General features: G+C 34.7%; 1 protein-coding gene across 10 annotated transcripts in view; it reads right to left on the bottom strand.

Annotated features, from left to right (window-relative positions):
• Window positions 1-26369, bottom strand: part of LOC115448505 (high affinity cAMP-specific and IBMX-insensitive 3',5'-cyclic phosphodiesterase 8) — a 226816-nt gene that overhangs the window by 17091 nt on the left and 183356 nt on the right. For all 10 annotated transcript variants that reach the window (XM_037439130.1, XM_037439135.1, XM_037439134.1 and 7 more), the window contains 2 exons: window positions 6951-7008; window positions 211-378 (listed from right to left, as the gene is read on the bottom strand). In XM_037439130.1, coding sequence (XP_037295027.1) covers window positions 211-378; window positions 6951-7008 — 226 coding nt within the window. The remainder of the gene's footprint in view (window positions 1-210; window positions 379-6950; window positions 7009-26369) is intronic.

Below are 26369 nucleotides of genomic sequence, written 5' to 3'. Positions count from 1 at the left end.
TTAACAATAAATATGGAGGGGAACATGATAATGATTGTGTATTCCTAGCCGATTTCGGCCACGGCAACTATAGAAACTGGACAGGCATAATTAACTTGAGCAAGACTGGGTATCCTCTAACCGCGCTTCTGCCCTTTGATGATTTGTATAATACATAACAGAGAGGATCATAACCTAGTATTAGCAACTTATGCTGATATTAATACGTACTAGTATCCTTTGCTGGTCGTCGGTGATAGCGACCAGGTCCCGGCAGCGGTCAGCAGCAGCAGCAAGTGCGGCGGTAGCAGCAATTTGAGCTCGGGTGGTCGCCGCCGCCGCTCGCGCCTGCAGCACTTCAGCGCACCACGCCGTCGTGCCTACCGTCTCAACCATTACCTGCACAGAAGTATTCATACAATGGGACCATTTCGAGAACTTACTTTAGTAAATAAAAAATGAATCGCAGGAATCGAACCACAAATCTCAGAGTAATCGGTGTAAATACAAAAAAAAAATACCAGTGTACGAATTGAGAATTGGAAATCATGAAATATATAAATCCTGTAATTGATATTAATAGAACAGAAGGTGAAAGATAATAATTTATCGTAAAAGTCTTGTATAATAGCGCATATGAACGTAATAATACCTCTGCCTACCCTCGTAAAGAAAAAAAGGTATAATGCTATGCATTTTATGTAAAAGAGCTTTGATGAAAATACATGTTTAATAATCACAACAATTTTCTGTTTAACTCTTTATGGATACTTATTTCTTTATAGATACTTAATAGAGGATAATACTTTATTAATTATAATTCTTAATAGAGGATGTCTTATAAAACGTACTTTATTAACCTATTTGATTATTTATTAACCGAGCGAGCTGTTCAAACTCGTCTGAATATTTACAACGCTCTTGAGTCTTGCTAATTAAGAACTGATTCTAAACGCTTCAAAAGCTAAGCTATGCTTTAGCCTGCAGTTAGTGGCGCAAGTCTTGCATTTTGTATAAGTATGTACATTGTACAGTCCACATATGTAGCTGAATAATGTTAGAACTTCAAATTGCCTACTTTTGTGTTCTTACAAAAAATTTTTCTTTACAAGCAATGAAATGGATTTACTTTAACTTTACACAAAGTAAAAAACCTTTCAATGAATGTTAGTTTGTATTGGCTATTTGAAGTTTAAATTTTTCCAGCTACTTTTGTGGTTGACTGTACGTGTATTGTTTAAAGTATGACATGAACTACATCACATGTTAAAATTACATAATGAAGTAATTGTATTATCATAATTTATATTTAGTTGGTTCGATTTACAATAATTGAATATCTTTATGTGTATTGGGTATTTTCCCTATAAACGATGTAACCTTCACCTTGGCCGGGTCATAAGTTACTATATCATATCATTACGTATTTGTGTTTATTCAGCATACCAGCGAAAAATAATAAAATAATTATTTCAGAAATTTCGAAATTACCAGACAGATATACAATTTTATTAACTAGACCAAATTTAATCGAGAGTAAATCATCTATACTTATAATAAATCTGTAGAGAAGTCAATTCTGTACATGAAATATATTTCAAAAATAACTATCAGGGGGTGATTAGGGATCGATACTGATGCCAAAAATGCAATTAATAAAATTTTTGTCTGTCTGTCTGTCTGTCTGTCTGTATAACCGTTATAGAAACAAAAACTACTCGACGGATTTTAACGAAACTTGGTACAATTATTTTTCATACTCCTGTGCTGGTTATAGTATACTTTTCATCACGCTACAATTAATAGGAGCAGAGCAGTGAAGGGAAATGTTGGGAAAACGGGAGAAGTTACTCCATTTTTTAAGCTTCCGTCGCGTGTGCAACCTTAATGGTTAAAGCTACATAGAAATCATGTATGACGGAAATGTTCTCCTTAAAATTATGTAAAAAATATCCCACGACAGCATATGTCTATCTTTTATGGTTGACTCACAATGACACGTGTAACTTCCGATAGCTTAGCAGTTCGAAGCTTTCTCATTATACCTAGTCTTGCCATAAATATTGTAATAAAGAAAAAAGAAAATTGTTAACTGCAAATAACATTTATTACTTTTACAGTGTGTCAGTTTAATACATAAATATAAAACAATTAAAAATATAAAAAGCTTATTCGAAGTGGTCTCCATTGGCTGCAATACAGTCCTTTAAACGATGAGGCCAGTTATCAATAGAAGCACGCACTCTTTCCATGGGAAAATTCTTCACTGCCAATCGTATAGATTGTTTTAGGGACTCCAAATTATCATGGCGTTTAGAGCAAGCTGTACTCTCTAAAACTGACCACAAATCATAATCCAGCGGATTAAGATCGGGACTAGACGACGGCCAGTCTTCAGCTCTGATGAAGTCCGAAACGTTCGATTCCAACCAAGACTGCGTGGACCGAGCTTTATGACCCGGCGCCGAGTCTTGCTGGAAGGACCATACTTGGTTATTGAACATGGTGATGTTAAGGGGCTTAACTACCTTCTCAAGAATGGTATCTTGATACACTTGTGCCGATGTTTTGATACCTTTTTCACAAAAATATGGCTCAGTCACTCCTTCATAGCTAACACCCCACCAAACCATCACTGAAGTCGGATAATGTCCACGTTGCACTCTGTCGACTAATTGGGAAGCTTCCTTAGAGCTTTGAGCATAAATACGGTCATTTTGTTTGTTAAAATGTTGCTCAATTGTAAAAATTTTCTCATCCGTAAACAAAATTTTTCTGTGACCTCCCTTTGCGTACCGCTTCAGTAGTTGTTTCGATTTTACCACCCTATTCTTCTTTAAATTATCAGTTAAGAAATGGCCAGTGCGTCTCTTATAGGCTGCAAGTCCTAAGTCATCTTTTAAAATACGCGACATGGTTCTAGGTGCTATCTTCATTTCCCGAGATAAAATCTTTTGCTTTCGGACAGGATTTCTTCGAATTCTTTCCCTTACTGCTTTGACCACCTTTTTCGTACGAACACTACGTGGACGGCCAGATCTTTTTCTGTCACAAACAGAGGAGGTCTCATTGTACCTATTAATAGCCCGGTACACAAACATTTTACTAATACCAAGTGTATGGAGAGTTTTAAAAATTGCATTTGGCTCCATACCTACTTTGTGTAATGCTATCACAGCGATTCGGTTCTCTTTATCACCCCACACCATTTTAATATCGCAAAATATTTTACAATGTATTGGCGCCAAAATGAGAAAACACAATGAACAATCGTATAAAAATGACAGATTCGAAATTCAAATGTAATATTTTTTTATAATTAAGTGTAACAGTATTTATGGCCAGACTAAGTATTTGTTTACTAATCTTAGGAACTATCGGTCCAAACTGAAAAATTCTTTTTGCGTTGGATAGCCCTTTATTTGTGGATTGCTATAGGCTATATATCATCACGCTATACCCAATAGGAGCGGAGCAGCAATGGCTAATCTCTGGAACTACCGGTCCAAACTGAAAAAATATTTTTGCGTTGGATAGCCCTTTGTTCGTGGAGTGCTCTAAGTTATATATCATCACGCTATGACCAATAGGAGCGGAGCAGTAATGGCTAATCTTAGGAACTACCAGTTTGAACTGAAAAATTCGTTTTGTGTTGGATAGCCCTTTATTTGTGGGGTGCTATAGGCTGTATATCATCACGCTATGACCAATAGGAGCGGAGCAGTAATGAAACATGTTACAAATACGGGGACAATTTATTAGTTTTGAGAGCTTCCGTTGCGTGCGCTGCGTAAACGGTTAAAGTTATGCAACAATGATGTATGTCGGGATTATTCCTCTTAAAAAGTTCTAAAAAAATTTATTATAAAACAAAGTCCCCCGCTGCATCCGTTTGCCTGAACGTCTTAAACTCAAAAACTACCTGAAACCCTGGGAAGAACATAGGCTCCCAGGAAACTACTACTTTTATAATGGAAAACTTTAGCCTGAAAAACTTTATAACGGGGGCGGAGCCGCGAGCAAAAGCTAGTAATAAATAAGTCTGGTAGAGAGGCTATCTGGTAAAGTATAAAGTTTATTGTGTGCACGATTCAAGGCTTACCGATTAGGGCATCGATGAGCGCGTGCACATCTGTTTATTGCACGAAACGACTTGACTTTACCATATAAGGCAAAGTGTGTATCGGTTTAAATAACTGCACTAAACGTAACGCGAGGGAAGATATATTTAAACGTGAATATTTGTGCAAAATAAAACTGTCTTCTAATACCTGTTTGTTGGTTTACGTCTGCTCTGTTTCTGAAATTATTGTTTATTGTGATGCCTACAGTAGTCACTCAGTGTCGTGTTAATTCACTTTGTTGAATTGTTTTAATTTTAAAGCCAAAACTAGAATTTCGTATGTGAATTAAATAAAAAAAAATGATGTGTGACTTTGTAGTGTTTGAATAACCGTAACATGATCTTTAAGCTTTTAAAATCTTTTTCGAGATCACAGACTTCTTATAATTCATTTGTATGAACCTGAATAATAAACACAAAACTCGTTACATTTTATTATATTTTATTTTAATTTTATTAGGTAATCGAAGTGCTAATATTTATTTACGCAGAATTAAAACAACTAACATCTAACACATAATTAAAATATACATAATTGACAAAATTCATTAATTTCCACAAGTATACAAAACATAAAACAGAATTGAGCACAAGATAAGGTATAAAATAATGATCTTAAAAACAATTTTTTAGGTCTGTTAGCTACAGAACCATTAAACTAATTTATCGTCACATTATTTTTAAACATGTAAGGCTTAGTATCAAAAGATCCATATTAGAAGAGACATATATTAATTGATTTAATCTCTTTGCCGATCTGATAATTTCTGGTGGTTGGATATATTTTATATCCGCCCGGATTGCGACCTCCATGCACAAGGTCTTAATACATCATATATCCGGTTCTCATGCATATTTAGTGCGACTGCCGAGGGGTAATCATCTCTCGTCAATCGAAATTCTATTGGACCTCACTCCACTTATCATCAGGGGTCACTTTGTTGTACACGTATAAAATAAAAATCAAATTATCTAATTTCGTACAGTGCACTTGGCCGCGCGTGTTGCTTTGTTCGGGCGCGTTCGTCCGCGCTCCGAGCTCTTTCATTACACGTATTACTCGACTACTTTAATGGCATCGGCACTAAGCGCCGCACATTTCCATAAATGTTTCATTTGCCATGCAACATGGTAATTCGAGTCGCTAGTTGGACTAGAGGCTTCATTATGGCGTAACAAAGTGAAGAGTGATTCAGGGCGGAATAAAATACTCCACGTAATGCGCAAGTTAAAGTCGCATCGTCATGTTAAATGGGGTGATTTGAATGTCAAATTATAGTGAAGTGGATACTGTGGGTTTTGCAGTGTTTAACAGTTGGCTAGAAACTTATTGCTTAATTATATATAATAATATTGGCTTCGTATTATATACTGCCCCACTGCTGGGCATGAGCTTCTTTTACTACTGAGAGGGGAGGCCTTAGTCCACTACGCTGGCCTAGTTTTCATTTACTTTACTGATAACTGAAAATATTGTGAGAAAATCTATATATCTAAGAATTCTACATAAAAGTTTCGAAGGTATGTTAAGTCTGTCAACCCGCGTTAAGGCGAGTAAAATGGACTAAGGTTCAAACTCTTCCAGTAGTAGAGTAGGTCCATGCTCAGTAGGACAGTATTATTGTAGGACTAGATCTATAGTTTGTAAAGTTACTTCTACATAGTGCTACGCAAGTGTCTCTTACCCATTGATTCCCAAAGTGATCCAAGTGGTCCAAAAAAGAAGGTCCACCGGAACCAGCAAAATTGTGAAAGGGTCTATGAGAAAAAAACGTTTCGGAACATTTGTTCTAATCCATCAACCCCGTGGTAATTAGCTAAGATCATAAACATTTAATACTGTGATTTTCCTTAATAGCCGGCATTCATCATACATTCATATCCCATGACAAATAAATTAATTGCTATGAGATGATTTTATAAAAATAATTAATTGCTTACTCTAAATGCAAAATAAATCCATAATTAATGATGACGGATTGACAATAATGATGTCAACATGAACGTGACAATAACACAGAAGCCTCATAGAAAAATCGCGAACTGGAATTCCTGAGAAAAATAGTCTTTAATATCTGAATGAGGTTTTAGCTGTTAGTCACTCGCAGCATTTAATAAATGACTGACGAAATGACCGTTCGCTTGATAGTTAACGTGGCCAATAAATCTAAGTAATACTATAAAATTTTCTTGAATTACAATTAATTTTCTCCAAAAAAATAATATAAAAAACCGCGATAAAATCCGGAAAATGGTTTTATTTCAATGTCTAACATTCGCGTAAATATAAGAAATTATTATAGAAGTAATACCACCTAGAACTTTATTTTTAAAGCAATGTGTTGCGCTCAGACAGCTTAATAGTATAGTCACAGAAATCATTATTATGCTGACTAGAAGGTTTTTAAACCTGTCGTAATCTTAACAACAATGTTTTTTGCACTATGCTCTAGTTTATGTCTCCATCTTATAGTTGATGTTGTTTATATATATTTTTTTTTATAAAAAAAATTATTTCGTACGTTGTCACTAAACACGTCGTAAAATTTATCAAAACTGAAACTATAGTGTTAAATTATGTTGCTCATATATTACCTACACAGATGAAATAGTATATCAAAGACAAATTAAACCTTCAGTAGATATTGCCTTACTTTTTTTAATTAAACAATATCAATGGCTCTTCGCCGATCGATTACACTAAAATGGCCCTTAAAGTTCTATATTCAAAACGCCTGATTCACATTTCCACCACAGATAATAAAGTAAAAAAGGGCAACGGTCAATAAGTATATTTATTATCTGCGCTGGCTTTAGGGAGGTTTTAATAAAGTTTAATTAAACTCACCCTGTTGAAGCCCGCTTCCAGATAGGGAAGAACGGCGAACTCATCTTTGAGATATGCACTGTAACAAAAGGACAGAGTTAATGTACGTCGAAAATGAAATTTGTGACCTTATTACGTCCAAAATATAACGCGACACTCTTAACACAATAAACTTAATATAATAAAATGGTAATGTTTCCGAGTTTGGATGTAGGAAGTATCTAAAGAAATAGATACTACATCCTTAAGAGTATGGCCAATTTGTACTTCGAGATGGTAATAAAACAAATTTGACAAAAAAAACATTATGTAATTTTGCCAATTATTTAGGCTACACACAGTTTAGTTTCTTATAGAAATTTGGAAGAATCTAGCTTTAGATATACCTTTAAGTTATACAATATGCACATTTAGTTATAAAACAAATATTACAAATATTTGCACTTCATAAATTCAGATTATGTGACACTGTAATATCATGCTATCTTTATATTAACCGTGAGAATAAACTTTCATTTCATTTAATTTCACATTATATTATACACAGTGAATTACAACAATTAATCTACCTCCAATTAATTACCATAAAATGAATGCTGTCGCGTTTTCCAAGTATAATAATGTTTGCATAGCGGTTTCCAATACCTGTAATGTAATCGGATGCATGGCTATTGAATTTGTTCTATTAATTTAACACTGCTACAAATGTTTTCATATATATTTCTTGCAATTTGATAAATTGTTTTTCTAGAAACTGATCATTTTAAGTTACAACAAGCGCCTGTTCTAGAAAGTTCAAGTAAATGTTACTTGCTAGATGAGGTATGAGAGAGTTAATGCATCTATAATCCAGTAACAATTTACTTGTGTTTGACATTCATTTGGGAGAATGGATTGTATTTGGTCGCCTTAATATATTAGACGAGTATCATTTACTGCGACACTGTGAAACAAGCCTTAATTGTTATGGTGGTATTGTATTCTTATTGCATTTCAATCAATTGCCTCGATGGCGTACTTGTATTACGGTAGGAGACTGCAGTGCTCAGGTCTATTGGGTGTTTCTCGTCCCACATCATGGGTCGAAGAACACATGGTCGAATATGAGTGCACTAGTTGAACTATTACACTACCCCTTCGGGGATAAAAGTTATGAGTGTGCGTGTGTATTGTTGTCTATTATTTTACCGCTAGCTTATCAAGACTGATATTATCACTTTTCGGTCCATTCACACCAGATTACTCCTAACCAGCACATCAACGGGTTCTCTATAATATATCAAAAGTAATATTCGCTTATAAACTTTATATACTATTAAAACAACCCCTCCTAAGTCTATGCAAAATAAGAATACACACAAAAATAAGACTATAGCATTAAATTCGTCTATAAACTAACATTAAATAAAGTGTGTAAATAAATATACTTTTTAACCGCAACAGAGAGACACCGTTGTATTGTGAAGGGATGTCTAAATATTATATAACCAAAGCGAACAATGTCAGAAGGCGACAGCCGCTATAAGTGATTTAAACTTTCACGAATAAACAAAAAGCTTCGTCGAATAACCAGAGTTCACGCAATGCCTTTCCGTTTAATTATTAAAACCATTAGTTGATTCTCTGGGAAGCACTTAAGCTGACGTAGAGGCAATATTTTCTTTTCTTTTAAACAAATCATGTTACTTTAGGCTCATGTCAGGTGCCCGACGTAATACACGTAATGTTTTTTTATGTAAAACTTCGGTGATAGGTTAAGTTTGGGTGAGGTGCTGCAGATGTTATGTTAGGAAAGTTTAAGTCCGATCTGTTTATTTTGAAGCAAGTTTATTTGACAAATTGTTAAGAAGAAAAAATAATAACAAATACTGATTGTTGTTATACCAAATTTTAAGAAAGCTTTCTTAGAAGCTTTTATTATTTTTAAAGATTTATAGAAAATGTACAATTAGCAAGAAGATGGGAAATTTAGGCAATTTTTTATCAATGTTTAAGGACAATTAAATCCATTCACAACAAATTTTCGATGATGTTGCTGAAAATGATCAAAAGACTACGAGACCATTGGAGGATTGAGTACTTTAAGTGCATTTTCGTCCCATTAAAATAGGCCATCAATAATGTATAATTCCCATAGAATGTCTGAATTAAAATGTATTAACACTTTCAAAAGTGGAACTATACAATACTTCAATCCTTTGGACGCTCGACACCCTGCAGCGTGAAATAGTTATAAGCCTGTAACACCCATTCAACACCAGAGTTTGAATTCAAGCGACAACGGACGCCATTGTCTTCCAGTGGATCCAACAATATTATCTTATTTCACTGTTCCCGTATTCAATTTCACAAATCGGACAACGTTGGACCTAAATAATTTAGGGACGGCACGTTATCGATAATTTTGAATTTTGAGTGCATCGGTGACATAGCTGTATTACGGTATGATTGCAGTGCTGAGGTCTCGGTGGATTCTCGGGTTGGGCAATGTGACATTCGGTTTTTCTATTCGGACTCTGAAATTTGTGCCCGATATGGTGATAAACTTGCCACTTATCTTTTGTGACGGAATACCCACGACAGAAAGTAGCACTAGTTGCGCTTCTGTCTACCGCTTCAGGTAGAAAAGGCTGAGTGTGTGTATTTAATTTTTATGAGGTGTTATTTTAATGGGCGGGATGGGTTTGTACCTTTAAGGTGGTAGCTCAAGGTCCATTTTCATACATTTTGTTTCGGCTTTAATCTGGGTAACTAAACAAGTATTGGCAAGTAAAGAATTTAAATTCACGTCTAGTTAGTGATTAGTTCTCGCAGTTGAAAGAAAAACGTAAAAATAATTAATAATCATGGATATTTCGGCCTTTAAAATTTAATATGACGAAATTTTAAAGGCAGAAATATCCATGATTATTAATTATTTTTAAATTTTTCTTTCAACTGCGAGAACTAATCACTAACTAGACGTGAATTTAAATTCTTTACTTGCCAATACTTGTTTAGTTACCCAGATTAAAGCCGAAACAATATGTATGAAAATGGACCTTGAGCTACCACCTTAAGCGGTTTGAGTAGAACTAAAAGGCCAAAAAGACACAAATAAATTTACAAATAAACTGAGTTAACTTTAACCAAAAGTTTACAAATAATGTAAAGGTAAATATTTGTTTTTCAGTAGAAAGTTCGACGAAGCTACTTGTGTTAAAATTTAAATGTATACTTCGTATCTTTCCACCTCTTGAATTGTATTCGTCTTTTTTACTCGGTATTTTTTATTATATTTATAAATTCGGTAAATGGATATGAGCACTTTATATTATATATTGTAGGAATGTTTAAGGTTTCGTGCTGAAACAGGAAGAATTTAAAATCGGTAAAATAAATTGGGTTTGTATTTTTGCACCTTTTGACTTACTCTTTACTTTAGGATCAATTGACGAGTTGAACCTCATTAAGCTCATTGCATATTTATAGTGCTAATAAAAGTTATCGATATTCTCAGTACGTCCCTATGGAGATAGTTCTTGTTACACACCGGGACAAAGACATATAATGCTGAGACGGGTGTCTGTCCGTCTTACAACCTAATGGATTCATACATTCTATTTTGACGCTGTATTATGTATTTTCTGAAATTCAGGGTTTTGTTCGAGGTTTTCGTGATGCCAGAAATCTGGTGACGAGACGATATTAGGCACAAATACCCTTAATTTTTAGCCTACGCACATGACATTTTAAGAGTTGATTCAGTGAGTGACATTAAATTAGTTTCGTACGTTATGCAGTCGATAACTGTGTACTACATAGAAATCATATAATCTCCTCTTATGAGCGGAAAGAGCGCATTACCAGCTTTAATTGGTTGTTCTGGTATAAGAATTTAGTGCATCATGATTAACAGCCTAAGTACATTGCTACCAATAAAGATGTTTTAATAATCAGACTTCTGTTCTCAGTCTTTACAATTCTGCGATGTGTTGCGATCTCACGGATAGTCCGGACGCGTCCGTAATGAACATAGATACGTCCTTTGTCAACGCCATTGTTTATCAAAACGAATTGCTGGATTTGAGAGCGTTCCGCGCATTCATATGGAGATTCAGGATTTCCATATAAAATATGAAGTAATTGTTCGCGTATCGTGCGTGAGCTCATTTTTTGTAAATCACAGTTGTCAAATCATTTAGATGACGCATAGTGATGTAATTAATTACTATAATTAAATACGGCAAATATGTTTTTTTTTGGTAAATGAGATAAAGGCACGATAACAATGGTTTCCGATAAAACCATATATATTTAATAATATTAATCGTTAAGCGGTGTTTCGGTTTAGGACATTGCACCCAGTGTAACTTTGACTTCGAAATGGAATTTAAGACCCCCCAAACATAAGCAAAACAATACTATTACATACCAAGGAGGTAATAAATCTTCAGGAAGTGCATACTAAAAATTACTCATATTATTTTCACATGAAGTTAATGGTTGACTCAAAAAATATTTTTTAAACCACAGGATCCTCGGGTCGTCTTAATTACGTTTTTTGCTAACGCGAAGATTTTTAAACAGTGTTTTATTAAATCATTGTTTTATCTGCTTATCTTTCCAAATATTTGATGCATGGCAGAAATAAATGCGGATGTACGTAAATAGCACTTAAAGTACATTATCAAATATAAGAAATAATTCCCTTGTCGGCTTTAATATCTTCCAGTCTAAATGTGATTCGAATTTGCAATTGGACATTGGCTTATCGTCAGTTACTAACCCGCTTGGCTACAAAAGCTGTTTTTTATTTAGCTCTATATATCCATAACTTTGATAGTTACATACTATTATTTTTTTTTTCATTTACTTTTGATAAAGTAAAAGCCACCTCTATTTTTCTTCATCGCAGGGAAGAATTGAATGGCCATCACGAAGAAGCTAAAACTGAGAAAGGTATAGGACGCTCTTACTTATCAAGAAGAGATCACACGGAAGCTATATTATATGTTTTAAAAACTCCTGATACGAGATATAAGATATAAATAATATGTAACGTAAACATAACGTCAATATATAATATCAGGTGAACACACATTGTTTATACATCAAAATAATCAAGCTGACGTCTGCACATAATGCTCTCATATCAGAGATAACGTGGTTCGTCATCCTGTAAGCGGAGGCGGTCTTGTTACGTTGCCATGGCGACGGAACATTCGAGAAATTCCGGAAAAATATAAGCGCAAATACTGAGGATCGTAAATACCTTGCGAAGGTCTCGTCATTGATTACCTATTCAAGGAGAGCACAAGTCTTTAGATGGAATATGTGTTATATTTAATCGAATGACATAGCTAATGCTTTTTGAAAATTGAAGCTAGTAGGTATGGGTAGGTAAGAGATAGATCTAGTGAAAATTACATGTGAGCCCTCAATTCAGTTCGTATTTCTTAGAAATATAAATAAGAAATTTTCTCGCGGCCATTTCTTTTCCCGGATGATTTAGAATTAATGACGCGGCCATGCCCGGAATGTACACTTTCTTGACCTCAATGGCGTTTCTCAACCAGAATATAAATAACTGTAATTCCGGAACATCTTCAATTAATTATCTTAAAATACCTCGTGAAGTCAAACGTAAACATATCAAAAAGAAAAACAAGGCTGTTAAAAAGTTCCGAACATATATTAAAATAGCACGCGTGTCAAAACACCTATTTTTGCGTCCACCGTTTTATGGGACAAATGATGCTATAAAAAGTAAATCGCAGTTTTCAATAGAAGCGGACCCAAGGTTTTCCGAACCAGTGGCTCGCGTGACGTACGCCTCAGCAAAAATCCAGTCAAAGATTTTGCGCAGTGGTTGCCGGTTACTCGCTTCAATAGTTTCTGTTCTTATTCTGAATAGCTCTAACAACCGCTTTTATTGATTAGGTAGTACACCGTTTGCTTGGCGGTAAGTGTATAATTTATTGGTAGTTCTGTATATTTTCCCTTTCTTCAAACTATCTTTTCCAAAAAGAAAGCAAGAAATTACGGGATATTATAATATTAGTAATATAATGCGAGTATTTAAAATGTAAGCCTTTGATAAAGTTGTATGTTCACGAATAGAATAAAAATATCATCCATACTAATATATTAAGCTGAAGAGTCTGAACGCGTTAATCTCAGGAAATACTAAACCGATTTTGAAATGTTTTTCACTTATAGGAAGCTACATTACTCCTGAGCGCTATAGGCTACTTTTTAACTCGAATAAATATTTATCCTGAAAAAACTTTACGTGGGCGGAGCTGCAGGCAAAAGCTAGTTGTATAAAAACTACATTCTGTACAAGGATTGAACATAATCTTCAGAGGACGGGTCCGATGTAAGCCTTATCGGAATTCTGTAATCCTTGAACATATTGTGTACTCCAATTACTTACGAAGTCTTATGGCGGTATGGTATAACAGTAAATAATATCTGAAATTCTGCTAATGTTAAGGAACTTTTCCCTTTGTTGAATTATCCAATAACTGCGCGTGAGAGAGGAATCTTTTGTGTGTGATATTCGAATTAATGTTATTTAGCTTTGTGTACGGTTACTCACATAAGTAGGTATATGAACAAATTCAAAACTTCAAATCGCCTATCGCCTTAATACCATTTTTTTCTCACAGTAATAAAATATAAGGGATTTACTTTATAGAATACGAATAAAAAAAACAAATCAATTATGCTGGATGTGTAAAGGCGTTTGAAGTTTTTTTTTCAGCTGCTTATCTAGCTTAGTGTGCTTAATATGGTAATATAGAAAAAAACAATATTTTTTGCGTTCGGTGGTAAAGGAAAGTAAATCGCGTAAAAGTGTTAGTCGTATATTGAATTACATAAATAATTTGTGTTTTGAATATGTATATAGATAAGTAATTAACCTAAACAGTGTATTGTTTTTTTGACACTAGACCCTGTGCACTTAACGTGTGTTAAACGCGCATTAGCAAAACACGTGTTAACAACTATATGTATTTTTATAGGGGTGTCCACTGTCCACATATAGACCACAGACTGCCTCGGTGGTCGTAGTTGTAAGGCAGCGCTTTGAGGTAGTGAGTACGAATCTCGGGTTGGGCAAAGTTATATTTGGGGTTTACTGCTCAGTCTCAGCCCGGAGTCTGGAATTTTGTGCCCGATATGGCGATCGATTCGCTCCCTACCACATGTTGGTATGGAACACACTTACCGAAAAGTGGGTGCCCTAGTTGCGCCTCTGGATACCTCTTCAGGGATAAATGTGTGTCCACATATTGAGGCGTGTTAGAGCTACAATATACATGTGGTTGTTTTACTATGTAATTAACCAGTGCTTAATAAAATTTTGTGTTTACTAGTACATATATGGAATTGTTTACGTTTGTATTTACGTTTATGTTTATGTGAATTACGTTTTAAATTTCCAGAAAACGTTTGATACTCATTCCTACGATTTATATTATAAAATATTCAATATTATACGCAGTAATTAATAAAACGGTTGGACGATGACCGGGTATAAAGATAACATGTCATTGAACGCATGACTAATAACGTTATGGCTTAAGCCGGAATATGAGGAAATGTATCACCTGATGTATTCTCCATAGCGTAATTACATCCACAATAAAAAATAAGCGATGCCAGCCTGAATTCCGGTTGCAGACCAAGGACTGTGCTAGGTTATTTTAGCTCGCATAGCTGAAATATTTTTGATATTTATTTGCCCGCAAATTTATTAAACCTACCTATGTAATTTTCTCAGTTATGCTAAATTAATTTGCTTAGCTTTTGTTCTGCAAACGCCATAAAGAAGAGAAATGGTATGGGACGCTAGATGGTGCCTGGACCCCCGGAAATCTTATTCGACATACGCAACACGACAGCACGCGGTCACGGTGGTTTTCAGAGATAAAGATGCTATCTCGGGTTCAAACTATTGCTAGTTAGTCTATTATTTTAATTGTTATATACAAAAGCTGATAAAAGACAAGTATAAAATGTAAAGTTGTTACGGCTGCAACTAGAAATATTATGATTTCTTACTTATTTATTTTGATTGTTCGCCATAAGACCACGATGGCTATGAACTATTGTAAATGTCGGGAGATACCTATATTATAAAAACCGCGATAAATCCGATAATTAGGCTAATTTCGCGGTTTACGATTGTCTTGTCTGTCTAGATTTGATTACAGAACGAACAACAAAGCGTGGCGTCTTACAATAAGTGTGTTTTGCGTAAACTTAATGTCTAACAAATATCACTACTGTTTACAATTTAAACAAGTCTTAAAATATACATTTAATGTTGAACGATACATAATGAACTCATCTCTGCATAATACAACAATGACTTGTAGACAATGCCTATGTCAGTAAGTCCGTCTGTATGCAATTTATGTGTATTTAACGTCAATAAATAAAGGTATGACATTGAAATAAGTTAACAGAGTAACGTTTGCCAACTCAATCAAACTAGAAATAAAATGTATCAGGCAATATGTTTTTTAATTTATAGAGTATAGATTAAATATATGTAAGGTTTATCAATATAGCAGCGATAGTCCAGTTGGCTTTGGGACGGCTGACGTCTGCAGGTTGAAAACCCAAGGCACATATATCTGACTCCGAAGTTACGTATATATTTTTTGACAATTATAATTAACGGTGAAGGAAAACATCGTGCAGCAATGTTCGTGTCCGGTATTCTACATTCAAATTTCGAAGGTATGTAAAGTCTGCCAACCCGCAGTAGGCTAGCGCGGTGGATTAAGTCATTATTTCTTGTTACAAGTAAGGGAAAGAACTTGTAAATCCAGACTATGTGTTGCATAAACGATTACGTAATATTACCGTCATCTTGAAATTCTTTTATAGAAGGAAATTAAGCAGGTGTGTCACTTGATGGTAAGTGGTCATCACCGCTTCTAAACTGTGACTGGGCATTGGAAAGGGAAAATCTTTCCATGCTGGTTTTGATAGCTTATAGGTACTAGTGGAAGGAAGGAACTATGCCGGTTTTTTAAAAGCTACAAGGATTTTACGTACTACTCTGTAAATATTAATAACTAGCTTTTGCCCGCGGCTCCGCCCGCGTTATAAAGTTTTTCGGGCTAAAGTTTTCCTTTATAAAAGTCACGCTATATATTTTACCGGGAGCCTATGTTCTTTCCAGGGTCTCAAACTGTCTCCATATCAAATTTTATCTTAATACGCTAGGTAGTTTTTGAGTTTAACACGCTCAGGCGGACAGATGCAGCGAGGGACTTTGTTTTATAATATATTTTTGTAGAACTTTTTAAGACGAACAATCCCGTCATACATCATTGTTGCATAACTTTAACCGTTTACGCAGTGCACGCAACAGAAGCTCTCAAAACTAATAAATTTTCCCCGTTTTTGTAACATGTTTCATTACTGCTCCGCTCCTATTGGTCATATCGTGATGATATATAGTCTATAGCACTCCAGGATCAAAAGGCTATCCAACACAATAATATTTTTTCAATTCGAACCGATAGTTCCTGAGATTAGCCATTACTGCTCCGCTCCTATTGGATATAGCGTGATGATATATAGCCTATAGCACTCTACGAACAAAGGGCTATCCAACATAAAAATATTTCTTCAGTTCGAACCGGTAGTTCCTGAGATTAGCCCTTACTGCTCCGCTCCTATTGGGTATAGCGTGATGATATATAGCCTATAGCACTCCACGAATAAAGGGCTATCTAACGCAAAAAGAATTTTTCAGTTTGGACCGGTAGTTTCTGAGATTAGCCATTACTGCTCCGCTCCTCTTGGGTATAGCGTGATGATATATAGCCTATAGCACTCCACGAACAAAGGGCTATCTAACGCAAAAAGAATTTTTCAGTTTGGACCGGTAGTTCCTGAGATTAGCGCGTTCAAACAAACAAACAAACAAACTCTTCAGCTTTATATAATAGTATAGAAGTATAGATTAAGTTATAGAAAAATAATGGGTAAGTCTGAGATAAAACGTTAATAGATGCGAGTGATCGAATATACGAAGCGAACCGACCATTCTTTTCGTACATAGCGAATAAGTCGTTTATCGGGCGAGCGTCACGCTATTCTGTTGTAAAAGGATTTCAAACGTTTTGAAGCAAGTTTTTGCGGTGTCCATGGTAACTTTTGAAAGCATCGCGGCGTTCACTTGATGGGGCTTTGATCGCGTGTCGAAGCTCAAAGTAACATCAGCTGAACAAAGGTTTACAGTAAATACATATTTTTAGAGCGATAGACTTGGAAGCGTTGCAGTGTTTAAAGGTGAAATTTTGCAAAGAGAACCCGATACTAAATATAGGTACTTATATGCATAAATGCGGTCTGAAAATTGTTTTAATGATAATTAGATTCTACAGAAATTCCATATAAAGGGAAGCAATTGGGTTTTATGGACCCTTCGACACTGAAGCGTTGTGATATTCTTCGTTTAGAAACTAGTTTTCGTGTGTAACAAAGATGGTTTTAAAATCTGCAAACGGTTTAATTTAGGTGGGACCTTTAAATTAGTTTAATGTGAGTAATAGTTTTTCAAGATATATTTCTATATTTAAAAATATTTTTTAGGATCTTCTGCGTTGTGATGTGGTTTTTATAGTTTTTATTTTGATTAATGAAATTATTGTTATATATCTCGTACATAATTTGTCGTTTGTAGACTGACATATTTAATTTGTTCATGTTGTCAGATATTTTACGAATAACTAACATCTGAAAAATTTGTTCTTAAAAAGACATAATAAGTATTGATAAGATTGATTCCTGGAGTTACTAATATAAAAACATTCTAATGTATGACTAGCAGAATGCCTACATTTATACCAGGAGCCATAGAAAAGATAGCTTCCAACAATTATAGGTAACGCTAATAGAAAACAAAAAAATGTATGTGAACGACATATCGCTCGGATAGCGATCACCGTACACAAGGTGTTAAAACCCAAGTTAGTCATTATTGTCATATCATAGTGGCCCGCGTAAGTTTATCGCGTTTCGGGATCAGCCTGTGTATATCCGGTTCCAACAGGCCGGCATAATTGTGTCGACTGCCGAGGGGTAATCATCTCTCGTCAGTCGACATTCTATTGGACCTCACTCCACTTACCATTGCTGTGCACGTATAAGTAAAGTTCTAATGTCTAAGTCTAGTCTAGGATATGTCATTCTCATACATTTGTTTGTTTTCAAGTAAACATTTTAGATATCCATCACATCTACGGCCCCATATGGCACATACAAGAGATATTAATAATACTATAATGACTAAACTCTTTATGTATCCGAAAATATGACGGAAGTTAAAAAGGATGTTTACGTGAAATGCGAACGTCGGTTGTGCGTAAACGCGCCCACCACTACAATAATCTTTGCACACACGCATTATGATCCAAAAATAACTTGTCGTGGATAAATTAGGGACTATTTTGTCTTTAGCATCATTAGTTATGTTTAATTTCCCTGATAGGTCAATGAGCTTTGATTTTCAAGGAGCCATTTATAACCATTATTTATATGTGTACTCAATAACATATAGAAAGTTACGTAGGTCGTATTATAAGAAATAGTAATGATGATTACTACAGCGCGATAACCTAGTTGGGTGTGGAACGGACTGCCAAGACGAATGTCTGCAGGTTCAAATCCCAAGGGCACACACCTCTGACTTTTATAAAAAATCATGTGTGTATTCTTTGTGAATTTATCGCTCGCTTTAACGGTGAAGGAAAACATCTTGAGGAAACCTGCACATCTTAGAAGTTCTCTATAGGCATTTCGAAGGTGTGTGAAGTCTACCAATCCGCACTAGGCCAGCGTGGTGGACTAAGGCCTAATCCCTCTCAGTAGTAGAGGAGGCCCGTGCTCAGCAGTGGGCAAGTATATAATACAGGGCTGATATTATTATATTATTATTATTAATGATGATTATAATATCTCTGAGAGCAGCAGTTATTTTGTTAATATTCTAATAGGTACCGACTCAAATCATGCCGTAAGTCGATCACAAAATCAAAATTCACATCTCTCAAACCTCAAACATCAACAAACCGATGAACGTTAAATTTGACGCGGCACTTTGTGGGTTACCTTTAAACTGCGCTGACCAGGACCCTTGATAGCGAGGGCCGTCTTTACGAGCAGTAAAGGGTTGCTTCATTACACAGATAGACTGTATCATGAACACTTATTTGGTTTTCAGCTTTAGAATTGTAATTGAGTATCGTGTTGATTTAATCTAGCATTTTTATGTTTGTATATAAGTGTATTAAAATAACTTCTTTATACTTACTGACCTATTTTTGAATCCAATTAAGATGTATTTAAATCTACGAGTAATGTCTATGGATTATTTTTTTCTTTTCATATTAGGGAATAAAACAATTATATAAAATCCGGAATCCGTCATCAAACAATTTGTTCTATAACTAATTTATGATTACATACAAATTGACTTGCTTTCAGTGGATTTTACTAACTTTATTATTATCTAAGTACAAGTTTCTTCTGCCTACCCATTGAAAATACAGGTGCGCTTACATTATATTTGAACTCAGGTGTTTTAAGTTGTATCTATTAAGTTTATTACCCTAACTTCGTGAAGATTTCACAGTTTATGTTAACACACGCAAGGTAATGTTTCAAGCTACATTAACCTTTGGCCTTGGGTGTTGTGCATTATTCTGCAGATGGCTGAGTGCACTGAGAATATAAACAATGTTTTAGCAAAGTGCATACATGCGTAAAAATACCATGTTAAGTAGCGTCTGTTTGTATGTGGATTAACTCGGACTTAATTATTTTTTGTTTATGCGAATGTTAGACATCAAAATAAAATTAATTTTCGGGTTAAATCATGTTTTTTTTTAAGTTTGCCCTGTGACCATGGAGGCTGCAATCTTCGAAACGTCGGAAGAAAATAAAATACAAATAAACCGCGATAAAATCCCTTAATTAGTTTAATTCGATGCTTTTAACTTGTGTAACCGAGTGAATGCTGTCCAGAATCTTGGTATAATGACTTAGACTGGCTCGCTTTAACACAAACATTTTTTAATAATTTTTTTGTCAAGCACGGCAAAGTGACCCCGCTGCTCTTGTTGATTAGTGGAGTGAGGTGCAATAGAATGTCGGCTGACGAGAGATGCTCATCCCTCTGCAGTCGACACAATTATGCCGGCCTGTAGGAACCGGACATACGCAGGCTGACCCGGAACGCGACACACTTACGTGGGGCATTATGGCGGGTTTAACCACCGTGTGTACAGTGGTCGCTAACCAGGTGGATATAAAATATATCCCACCACCAACACATAGCCTAGACTGTATATACATAACATTTAAAATAACCGTATATAATTCTAAAATCTAATGCGAATACATTGTCAGACGATAAGAGGCTATACCTTGGCAAAAACCCTTTAAATCATAATTTTCTCGATTTCAAACCATAAATAAAACCTATATACACATTAAACAAATCACACAAAGAGTCCACGTTCCAAATTTAAAATCCACAACTCACAAAATGATGGAGGTATCCGGGCGAAATTTTTCATTCTGTAAATAGGATTCCGCTGAAGCCCACTGTGACCTCCGAACCAATTTGCCGATATTAAAAAGTAATTGAAACGCCAACGGGCGGCTGCGACGCAAAACAAGATGCCACGATGTATATTGCGTTGGAGAATATCAGAGTCGTTAAAAAAGTAACAGCTTTTTTATTTAACGTTTATAATTTTCGTCGGATATCGGCTGTATGTTCTCCATACAATATTCAATGTAATTATGTTGATAACTTATTTAGGATTCATGCGTGTTCCGCGCAATATATTGTTGTTTTCATTATATATTTTACAGTAATGTGGATGATATAGGTAAATATTAACTAAATATTCAATCATTTCTTTAAATACTTTGTTGCAATCTGCCCTTATTTCGCCGAAAGGAAAATAAACAAGCTTAATTTCTTGTAAGCCGACGTCCGAATGACACATGTACTCTTTAAATATTGACAACAAAATTTTACATTGAACTTGCTTGCCAATGATTTTAAAAACAAAAAAAAAAACAAGATCTCTTTAATATAATGTATTTGTGAACGTGTTGCTCGTCGCATCGTCGGCGAGAAATATCTTTACTGGTATCAATAGTTGCAGTATGTTAATTCTGGACATGGTTTTTTATATGCCAAATATCTTCCGAATTCGACTAGCGGCTGAGTTTACGATAGACCGCCATCTTCATCATACATTTATATATAATATAATAGTATTGATTATTATATGAATTAATATAATCTATTATAGTAACCTAATACTAAAACTGCGGTATTAGATAATGCTTTCCTCACCTGCCCAAATCGCCATTAATGTCTTTATTTTTAATGTGTCTAGAATGTAAGGCATTGTTATACGAGCGGATTATTTTTTTAGGACCGGACATCTGGTATGGTTTTTTAGGGTTTTGGGATATATTAAGGATGATAATACTTAATAACCAATTATTGACAACATAACAATCTAACTTAGAATGATTTCTTATGTTTACGCGAATGATATTGGTATTGATACAGAAATTGCCGCTTAAAACGTGAAGCTTGCTAATCTTATCATTCAAATTAACCAATATAACGTCTAACTCAATATTCAGCCGAGATTCAATAAAGCTGAATAAACAATGAATTGTAGTGAAAGAGAAAATAAGTAATGTTAAATTGTTACAAAGAGGGAGGGTCGGAACTCGGGTGTCTCGTTAGACAATATTGTTATATTAAATTGAAGGGAACAATTTTTTATGAGCAAATAGTAAATAGACGAAACATTATTGTATAGACTTTCAATAAGATGAAGGTCTCATTATATTTTCCTTTGGCTTGTTGGATATAAAGATGTTTTAGATTTGTGATGTTAAAACGGAATATGTGATCTTATATTTTTATTACGTTTCGTTTTTTGAACGGCGCCTAATTATAATTTTAATCAATCTGTTTATTGAATTTGGAAATTTCTTATTATAATTGCTAAGCAGAATTTAAATGATTAGTTATTACTTTATATTATTAAAAATTAATAATAATTAATAATAGAGATAAGATAAAGAGAGAGACACAAACCGATCACAAGTTATTAAAATTCACAATTAATAATTTTAGTGTTGACACTATTATTGTTATTGATAAAACAAAAGTTAATTATGGAAGTCTATAATGATCTTGATCCGTCATAATAATATATGGGCAACTAAAACATATTATTTTTCGGTTTAGATTATTTCGTTGTCTGTCTTGAAATGTTATTTTATAATTAAGTTTCCTGTAATTAACAGTTGCTAATTCGATTTTGACAAGACGCTTCCGACGCAAGCCATGAGGTCAAATTTTCGGCTCTGCAAATGGACGATCTGTGCAAAGCGACTTACGCAAATTGGATTAATTCATTAGTCCAACGCGGAAGTTATGAGTATGTTGTTACTACAAAAAGCTGGCGTTTTGTTTTGATGATAGAACTTAAAATTAAATTTCAATATAAATATCGCGAACTTTTTGACAAAATATATTTAATAGTAGGCGCAGAAATGTAGAAATGCCTTGCCAATTATAAGTTCGAACTCCACGCTTTGATCATTCAATTATAATAAATTCGCACTTGTTATTTTTTATATAATTTGTCTATTCACGAATACATGTATATTGTATAGCAATAAAAATTGATCGATATTATAAATATTTTAAAAAAGATACATTGTTGATTCATATTAAAACTTATTATCAAAGCTCACATATCCTTCTATACGACCCGCTATCTTAGAATCTCTCAAACATGAACATAAATTCATACAAAATTTAAAAAATACAGTATCATTATGATTTTTAAAAAATAAAATTATTAATTTATTGCTGTCCATCGGCCGATACATTGGATTAACAGTTTTTCCCGACACTGTTTGCACTTAACAATCTATTTAGCGAGCGGTGCCGTCAGTAAATTCAATTTATCTTGGCTCAAAATTAAATTGTTCCTCATCCCATCACGTAGTTGTCTCTGGCGGGTGCAATTCATTCCGCTCTGTATTTACTATGGTCTCAACAGATCATTCTGGACGTCAGCGTGACATTGCTGGAAGTTATGAGTTTATGCTTAGAGTACCTCAATTGAATTAGTTGAGTGAAGGGATTCGAACATTATACAGATGTGGAGTTATATTTTTAATACGATTGGAAGCGCTATAGCAGTGGTAGCGTTGTTTCTCTTTAGCTGTTATGTTGCGACGTAGTTACAAAAGTAAGGTTGTTTTCACTTTATTCAATGTTTTTTTGACATATCGTCGCTTGAAAGGCAATCATATCTTCACAAGAAATATAACGAAAATAAGTTATAATACTATTTGTATTCACCAGATTTTACACTTCGTTTGATCTAGGATTTCATTTATTATTTTATTAAAATTCTTTTGTAGGTCTAGGACAACTTTAATGATATTAGACTATATTATTATAGTTTAATTGGTACGATTTTTTTTTATTAAAGTGCAAACTTTAAATCGCCCTACTCAAAAGTTTACTGATTGGCGCGTAAATATGATTTCTTTTCAAACGTCGATATGTTTTAGTCATTACCTTATACGATACAAGTACTAGCAGTAGCATCTATTGCCAGTTAAAAGCACCAATAATTGCAAATACTTCACCGTATTACACTCGGCTAAGTGTTGAACAAGTTTCTATATACGAACATGGATTAAAAATAAAGCAATCGAGTTCGCATCGCTTTCCTTGCCCGAAACGGCGAGATAAACCAACCAGCAATTATTACACCGACTGCGCAACTGTATAAAAAGCGTTTCTATAAAGAATTGGATTTGAGTGAGCAACGAGTAATGTTTTCAATTAACAGGTCGTTTTGAATCAAGTTTTGTAGGATATTGGATGATTGATTAACTGAGCCAATAGGAGGACTTAAGTCAGTTCTACAGCCTGACCTTAGCGTCCATTTTGACCCTAGTTTTTATATCTTTCTAGCCTCGATTTTTGGCTACCTTATCAATATATCTTGATTCTTTCTTAGCCGAACTTCGGCTACGGCAACCAATCTCAATCGAGTTCAGCCAGGTAGTATGTAGGAGACATTATAGTGCATGTATACTTATAGTAAAGTGACACGGCAAAACAACATGACCAGAGAGAGATCAGGAGCCGGACCAACGGCTTTACTTGCTTTCGAGGCAGAAGGGTATCACACCGCTAACTTTCTGACTCCGAGCTTCGACTGAGTAATTTTTAAGATAGAAAAATCCAGTCGAAATTTTTTTGGCCAAACCCAGAATTCGAATCCAGAACCTCAACGGGATAGTCGTATTCCTACTATGTACAATTACAACTATATCTTGTTCCAGATACTAGTCAAATGTGCTTTTATACATATCCAAACACTTCAGAATAGCCTAATTAATACTAATCAAAACATTGAAACACGTGTCGTAATCAAATCAATCGTAACCGCAACTGCAATCAGAAACGTATATACCGTTTATCGAATAAAAAACGATTTTTATGTAGCCGTCAAAAGCCGATCCGTGTTAGTTGTTTTGCGTCGGGGATTTTATGCGATAAATAATAACGGTTTGATGTGCACGCGGATGGGTTTGGTTTTATGTGACGTTAAAATCTCCCTCGTAAAGAAGTAGATGATATTACACTGATTCTGATAATAGATTGGTTTATGCGCGTCGTTGGAGCTCTTTAAATAACTTTTATGTTTTGTATATCCTATTTGTATGTTAGTGGATGATATGATTCTAAGTATATTTTCTTACTAAGCACCTGTGTGTAATATTGTTTTTGGGGGGCATTGTCATAAATATCAATTATGTGTGTATTTACTGCTCGCGAAGCTGACTCCTCGAAGATAAAGGCGCGAATTTATGTATGTATTTTTTTTCTTTTTTATTTCTTTGAATGTCGAGACGAGCTTGCCGTTCGCCTGATGGTAAGCGATACGACCGCCCATAAACAGTAGAAACGCCATCCAACATCTTGAATTACAAAGTATTGTTTGATATTCCACTGCGCTCGCCATCCTAAGACATGAAATGTTAAGTCTTATTATGTCCAGGAGTAACACTGGCTACAATATTCTTCAAACTGGAACCAAACAGTGACTACACATTGCTGCTTGGTGGCAGAAATAGACATTGCGGTGGTACCTACCCAGGCTGACTCTCACATATGAGAGAACTATCACCAGTATGAAGTCATTAATCAATAATTATGTTTACAAATTATTAATACTATTTCAATGTGGTTATTCCAAAATAGATGTTAAATAAGGAGTTATTTACATGGAAATGTATGAGGGAAGCGTAATGACTTAAAAACTATTGCTGTATGTTATGTCAATCAGGGAAACTGAGATCACATAAACTGTGTTGGTGAAGTCAGAGGTTAATAAATGTTTGCGACATAACTGAATATGTAGTCATGAAAATGTAGTAAGACATAGAATTATGTTATTTTACCGCATTTCCTTTATTCTTTAGAATCACAAGCGGTCTTTTGTACGATATACAGGATGTAGGACTGTGCCAATTGTTTTTTTAAGCGTAAAAGTGTGGAGCTCAGTCAATATTCGATTGGAAATATGGAAAGATGAAATGGCACTTGTCTTACTATCTTATTTAATCCTATCTTACTTCTTATTTTATCTTACTAATATAAAAGCGAAAGTGTGTGAACATGTTTGGATGTTAGAATTAAACTCAGAAACAGCTGTACGGATTTGGATGAAATTTGGCACACGGGTAGACTATACCATGGACTAACATATAGGCCAGTAATTTGCTCCATGTGAAATAATAGAATTATTAAACTGATTTTCAAATAGATGGAGTTAGTGTCGTACATGTGGCGCTATAAATTGCTAGTCATTTAGAGACTTACGTATCGATAAGAATTATCATGTGGGCAAAGCCGCAAGCAACGGCTAGTTAATAATAAGAATAACTCTGGCTTTAAAGTTTTTTCCCTAAGAGACTATGTGTATTTTTATGAGATTTCACGCAATTTGTGCTAATCTATGAGTGTTATTGGTATAAAGAATTTTATAAACCTTCACGTAATATGATAGATCTAACCAAGACGGTACTATTATTGCGGTTGGACTACAGTACATATTATAAGTTTATATGAATGGGGACTTCCGATGACCGGAACTGTTTGAACAATGGAACAATGAAACGACCACAAGTGTAGAAAGTGGTCATTCATTTTACAATTACTTTAAATGAGTAGTTCTTATAAATGCCTTGGTGGCGTAGTTGTATTGCGCGCGCGGTACGAACGGCTCTGAGGGACGGGTTTAAATTTAGAGTTGGGTAAAATGATATTGGGTTCTTCTGCACAGTATCAGT

The sequence above is a fragment of the Manduca sexta genome, chromosome 16 (assembly GCF_014839805.1).
Source record: "Manduca sexta isolate Smith_Timp_Sample1 chromosome 16, JHU_Msex_v1.0, whole genome shotgun sequence".
NCBI lineage: Eukaryota > Metazoa > Arthropoda > Insecta > Lepidoptera > Sphingidae > Manduca > Manduca sexta.
Note: the sequence above shows the minus strand (reverse complement) of the source record. Positions and strands in the feature narration are given on the sequence as shown.